Raw genomic sequence first — 6,586 nt, forward strand, 5'->3', positions numbered from 1 at the left:
CATTTCCGGCTCCTCCCCAACTTTTGGGACACCCTGTATATATATATATATATGTTAATAACATTGAAAACAAGGTACCCAGATGTAATCTAACAAAGAGACTTTTTATGTTAGACAATTATTGTTTATATAATGCTAAAACCGGTTATAAAGACTCATACCACTTTTAAATTAAGGCGAATAGAATTGATTAACCTTCAGTCCTTGCTAATGCGCACTAATAAATTAACAACCCTTTAAATGTTAGTTATCACGTTCCAGCTTGTAATCGAATCTACATTTTGAAATATTTTAGGGTTTCCTTTGCTGCTACAACTGACAGTAAATTAAATTTTATTTATATCTCTGAATTAAATTATAATCTATTACTATAATGAAATTAAATTAAGATAATAGTTTAAATCGCAATTAATTGTAAATTTATATTTACAGACATTAGAAATTTTGGCTTGAAAAGTGCAATTTAAAAATGTTAGATGTACACTGATTACGAAAATATTTATTTAATAGTTCCTAACAAGTCTGTTCTAATTATGTTTCCGTAGTCTTTCGTAGATTGTTAAGGTCGTAAATAACATATAACCATTCGTCGTTTCTCCTAACTTAATTTATCAAGGATTACGAATGCAACACATTGATTTACTACCTATTATCTGTAAACATAAAAAAATTTATGACTTTCTACACAATAATGATTGTATTTATTGCGTTGAAGATATCATGGACGTAACTCTGTAAAAAAATGTACAGAGAACTCGCGCAAGAAGATGACCACTCCGTTGAGAATAATACTAAAAGGATAACAATAAAAAGAAAATTCAAACTTTCTGTGGTGTAAATAAATACCAGTCACCTTGGAAATAACTGGTAACATTTTTGCAACTACATACTTCTTGCCACCGTTTTTTGTTGCTTCTGTTTTTTTTTTTCATAAGTGGAAAATGCCATTAGCTTACGGGTTGCTGCAAACGACACAAAATGTTACATCATTATGGTGAACTTGTTTCATGTATGCATCGCCACCTCGAGATCGAAGGAAACGATCGTTAATTGTTAATAAAATAGATCACATGACCGATCTAGTCCAAGTATGCTCGGTGATTACTTCTGTAACCGTGACAGAAATTCTTAATTTATTAATATTAAACATGAAATTCATTTCCGCAAAAATGAAAAATTTAATTATTATTATTAGACTGCGGATCTTTATGCAAAATAAAATCTTCGCGAACGTGTCTACAAAAATTAAACCTAAATAGGAATTTATTTTATTCTGCAAATATTATAACATGAACTTTACTTTCAATCTTTTTTATATTCTTGCATATTGTTCGCATTTTGTAGTTTCTTGGACATTCAAATTTCCCATAAACGCATGAAGATCCGCAGTCTAATTATTATTATTCATCATAATATATGTCTAAATCTCTAATTTACTGTATTTCAGCCTTTGAATTTTTATCTCGGACAGACCTAAGAGCCTTCCAACGACGACGATTCGTTTTACAACCCTCTTATCGCTCCTGAAAAATAAGTTTAACGTTCCTTCCGTTGTTCACACCGACCAATTAATACACATGTACCGTAACCTCAAGGATATTTCGCAAACTGTGCATAAACTCTCTAGTTTCTGTTTCCGTTCCGTTTTCATCGCTTGGAATTGCAATTATTCAAAGTTAATCAAGCAAGTATCGAGTATTAATTGAAACGCATCAGATAAGGTTGAAGGTTTGCAAGATTAGAGGCAAATCAGTTCGACAAATTTATTTTATGGAAATGTGGTTTGTTGTCATTTGGACAAACTGACTTTTCACTTAAAAAAATACCTCAAATATTTTAGTTAAATATTCGAGGTATAAGCTGAATAATAGCTGTACTTTTTAGGAATTGAATGATACTATAGCTCTTGGTGGAGGCATTCGACTCATTTCTGAATTAAATTTCTTTTATAAAAGAGGAATATCTTTTTAAAAAAAGAAAAATTAATTTTGAAAGAAATTTGTTCTATTTTATTTTAAATATTGTCTCATCTTGTAGGGGTGGAGGCGCCCCCTTGCCCCTCTCTAGATACGCCTATGCTCCTATGTTACGCCTATGTCCGATTGTTTTGATTTTTGGATATGTTTTAAAGGAAGGAAAAATAAGATATAAATATTTTTTTTATATCGGCTCGCTTCCATATTTAGGGGGTGAAACAACCCCCTAAAGTTTCAGTTCCAATAAGCTATTTATTATTATAAGCAAATTATTTTTTTGCAAAATTTAGGGCCAGTTTTGATAAACAGATAGAAAACCGTGAAACTTTTTCTTCAAAAAGTTTTCTTCTATCTATGATAGTTTCGAAGATAGCTGAAACTTTAGGGGGGGGGGGGGGGGGTCACATCCTAAATATAAAAATTGTCGGCCTTTAAAACATACCCAAAAATCAAAACAATCGGGAATCCTTCCCATTTGATTGGCTGCCTCGATAATTGCACGAACCTCAGCCCCCTTTTCGTGCAATAATCGAGGTCCTAGGCCATCAGCATCGGTTACCATAAAAGATAATGGTTCAAATTAATGAAAGTTTTCCTCGTCAGTGGAAATCTTTCCCATTTGATTGGCTGCCTCGATACTTGCACGAATCCCAGCCCCCTTTGCGTGCAATAATCGAGGCCCTTCAGCATCAGCATCCATTACCACAAAAGTAATGGTCCAAAATTTTAACTCTTCAACTTAAATCCTCCTCCACAGTTTCCATCGTCGATTAATTCATAATTTAAGATGAACAGGTTCAATACTATGTTTATACTCGACAAAGTATGATCCATTTTTTCGCAAGACATGAATGAACCGGTCTTGATCGTGTTGTCATTCTATGCAAATAGCAAAACAGCCGCATAAACGTTAACACGTGTTCCTTACGTCACCCTTTTATTCATAAATTTCTTTGGCCGTTCTGTGTTGACAATTTTTTCGAATTATTCCGTACACCTCGTTCGACGATTTAGCATGTTAATTCATACGAGATTTCAATCGATCGGTGATCTACTTCCTGCTGCGGTCGGCGCGTTGTCAATGCGGTATCAATTGAGGCAGGATTACACGTGACGAAATAATGCCTTTGAAACGAAGCATTTAAGTTTAACACCCTCGAATATCGTGACGGTGAATCGAGCCATTTCCTTTTGAATTACTTGGTTGGCTGTTTGAGGTCTGTGGTATGTTATGATCGATTTAGAAAACGCGTTGGTACTTTAAAAAATTAATTTATATTTTTATAAATTTGTAGATAATGTCACCAAGGTTATATATAATAATAATATAGTTTCTAATTAGGGGAGGGTAATTACAGATAGAACAAGAAGATCATATATTAGACGATGCACAAAATATGTCAACAAACTCTTATATGTTGATATATATTTAACATACTATTTGTAGTAATAATATAATGCTAATTATATAATAGTTGTTAGTTATAATATATAATAATAATAATAGTTAATTGCAATGTATATGTGTAACCAACATACTATTTGTATTAATAATATAATGCTAATTATATAATAGTAGTTAGTTATAATATATAATAATAATAGTTAATTACAATGTATATGTGTAACCAGCATACTATTTGTATTAATAATATAATGTCTAATTAGGGGAAGATAATTACAGAAAGAAATACAAATTCCTACATTAGACGAATTAGACGATGGACGAAATATACCTACACACTGTTTGTATTAATAATATAATTTCTAATTAGAGGAAGATAATAACAGGAAGAACGGCATGTATTTCGTGTAAATTTCTGTTTCTTCGCCGATACAAGAATATAATAAAATTCGAATAAGAATGTGTTGACATTCTCCCTCCGAGACAAGAATGTCTTGACGTTTACAAAGTATGTTAATTGTTCGTTAGTAACCCAACTTGCATTTGTAACTTTAAAGTGTCACGTGAAGTGATTGGCCATTGCGTGCGACAAACTCGCAAGTGGCTAGGTAATTTGTAACCACTGAAGCCAGAGAATCATCCATAACACGCATTGTAAGAATTACACGACTTTGTAAGAATCCTTGCAAAAGGAAACGCGAGGAATTCGAGTCGATCCAAAAAGGAAGCTTTTTGCGAGAAATTCCACTTTTTTAAATTTGTCAGTTAACGTATGGAGTAGTTATTTAAGCGAAAAAGCGTACGATGAGATGTTTGGTATGCTTGGTACGTTTTTGATGGATTCGAGATGCAATAAAAAGACTGAGAGCACGTTGCATCTTGGAAACATATTTGCTCTACGTTAAGAGGAGAACTAACTCGCGAAGTTTTTATGAATAAAAGCTGTGTTTTGTCACAAACTTCGGTATTTTAATTTTACCAACCCTCTTCTAGATGTATTTACTAACCTATACCACTTAAGGGTGGAAACATTCCTAGGACGATTAGAGAAAGGTGCGTATTTGTAAATTTTTTGGGGGCAAACCGAAATTGTTCTGGTAATGAGATTCAGGGTATTCGAAAGAACGTTTCTTAGTGGACGTATCGCAATTTTTTTATTTAAAAATATCCTTAATTAACGAAGTTACAGGGTTATAGTTGTAGAGTGGTCACTGCAGAAGGCTCACAAAAAAAAAAGACATCGCTATGGAGTCCTACAATTTTGTTAATATAAAATACTTTTAAATATAAAAATTGCAACACTTGCATTAAGAAACATTCTTTCGAATACCCTGAATCTTATTAACAGAACATTTCCTGTTTGGGCAAAAAAATTCTCTTTTAGAGTGTCTTAGGTAGACATTCCCATTTAGGAATTTGTCAAAGTATCAAAACTGAAGTGGAACCATTAACAAATCCATAAAGAGGGTAAACATCCCCAATTCCATTTTTCTCAAAAAAAATCACAAATATGCATTTCTAATATGCAACTCTTTTATACCATTTTAAATAGACTTCCCCCCTTAGGAGTTTGCCAAAGTATCAAAAATGAAATATAACCACTTCCAAATTCATTAAGAGGGTAAACATCCCCAATTCCATTTTTCCAAAAAAATTCTCTATATATACATTTCTTTTATACCATTTTAAATAGACTTCTCCACTTAAGAATTTATCAAACTATCAAAATTGAAGTGTAACAACTCACAAATCCATCAAGAGGGTAAAACATCCCCAATTCCATTTTTCCTCAAAAAATTCCCTATCTATGCATATCTTTTATACCATTTTAAATATTCCCCCCTCCCTTTGGCATCTATAAAAAATTAAGTGCAACCACCCACGAATTCATCAAAGGGTGAACTTCCCCTACCAAAACATCCCCAATTGGCATTCACCTCGACATCAACTTGAACCTCAGCGATCGTCCAAAGTTCACCGAACAAAAAATGTAACAATCACAACATCGCAACCATGCAATTGCGGGTGGAGGTGAGTTTTTTGCTTGTCGTTTGCCGCGATTTGCTTCAGCAACCAGTTTCGCCCCTCCAGGGGCGTGATTTACATAAACAGTACAGGTGGCTTTTGCGTTCGCACGATTTCAACGCGAATTGTAGTTTCGCGGCGGGCATGTGCGGTGTCTGCAACTGAAACTACGTTCGTCGTCGTCGTCGTCTCGCGGTGCACGCTGACAATTTAACGGACGCCGGTGGTGCACGCTGCAGTTTCCTTATTTCGTCAATTTCTCTGTCACGGATCAACGCTAACGGGTGTTCCGCGTACTTTCTGTGCGAGTTTTTTCAACGTGAGACATCCCGACGACACCGCTGACGAGACCGAAGAGAGTTCTTCAAAGGATATTTAATGAATTCTACCGCGGAATATAGAGGCAAGTCTTCATGAAGTGGCGAGGGATTTTATGTGATAATTCGAATTTTTTTGGGGTTGATTGAATGCGATGGAGATTATGGAGTTACAATGGGAGATACAGTCAGTATAATAAGTAGACTGCGGATCTTTATGCATTTATAGGAAATTTGAATGTGCAAAAATCTACAAAATGCAAACAATATGCGAGAATATAAAAAAGATTGAAAGTAAAGTCCATGTTACAATATTTGCAGAATAAAATAAATTCCTATTTAGGTTCAATTTTTGTAGGCATGTTCGCGAAGATTTTATTTTGTATAAAGATCCGCAGTCTAGTAATAAGTATTCGTACTGTAACCAATTTAAAATAAAACTGATAAGAAATGAAATGAGAAGCTATCATAGAAAGTTAATTTAAATTTAAATTTACGCAAATTCTATTCTAAATATATGTAGGAGTGTTGGTTAATTATTTCTTCCTCTAAAATTTAATAATAAACTAAATACATGAAGTTTTATTTTGAATTGGTTTCTGTGCGAATACTTATTACACTGACTGTATGTTTACTTTTTGAAAATTGTATGTGTGCGAATGGTGCAGCATGTTTTAAGTAACGAATTTTTTTGAGAAAGAAGAAGTATTCCTATATGGGCTGAGTATATTATATTTGTGATTTTTGTAATTGATATTGAATAGAATGGAATTTTGTATCGTAAAAGTAACAGAAGGGACCACAATTTGTTTGAAGTTTTGAATTTCCCGCGTCGGTATTTGAAATATCGAAATAATTTAATT

General features: G+C 33.4%; 1 protein-coding gene across 1 annotated transcript in view; it reads left to right on the forward strand.

Moving 5' to 3' along the window:
• Nucleotides 1-5,519: 5,519 nt before the first annotated feature.
• LOC128878458 (synaptic vesicle glycoprotein 2B-like) overlaps nt 5,520-6,586 on the forward strand; it is an 11,092-nt gene continuing 10,025 nt past the window's right edge. Inside the window, exon 1 of the mRNA XM_054126677.1 lies at nt 5,520-5,809. Coding sequence (XP_053982652.1) covers nt 5,785-5,809 — 25 coding nt within the window. The 5' untranslated portion in view covers nt 5,520-5,784. The remainder of the gene's footprint in view (nt 5,810-6,586) is intronic.

The sequence above is a fragment of the Hylaeus volcanicus genome, chromosome 6 (genome assembly GCF_026283585.1).
Source record: "Hylaeus volcanicus isolate JK05 chromosome 6, UHH_iyHylVolc1.0_haploid, whole genome shotgun sequence".
In the NCBI taxonomy this organism is placed as follows: Eukaryota; Metazoa; Arthropoda; class Insecta; order Hymenoptera; family Colletidae; genus Hylaeus; species Hylaeus volcanicus.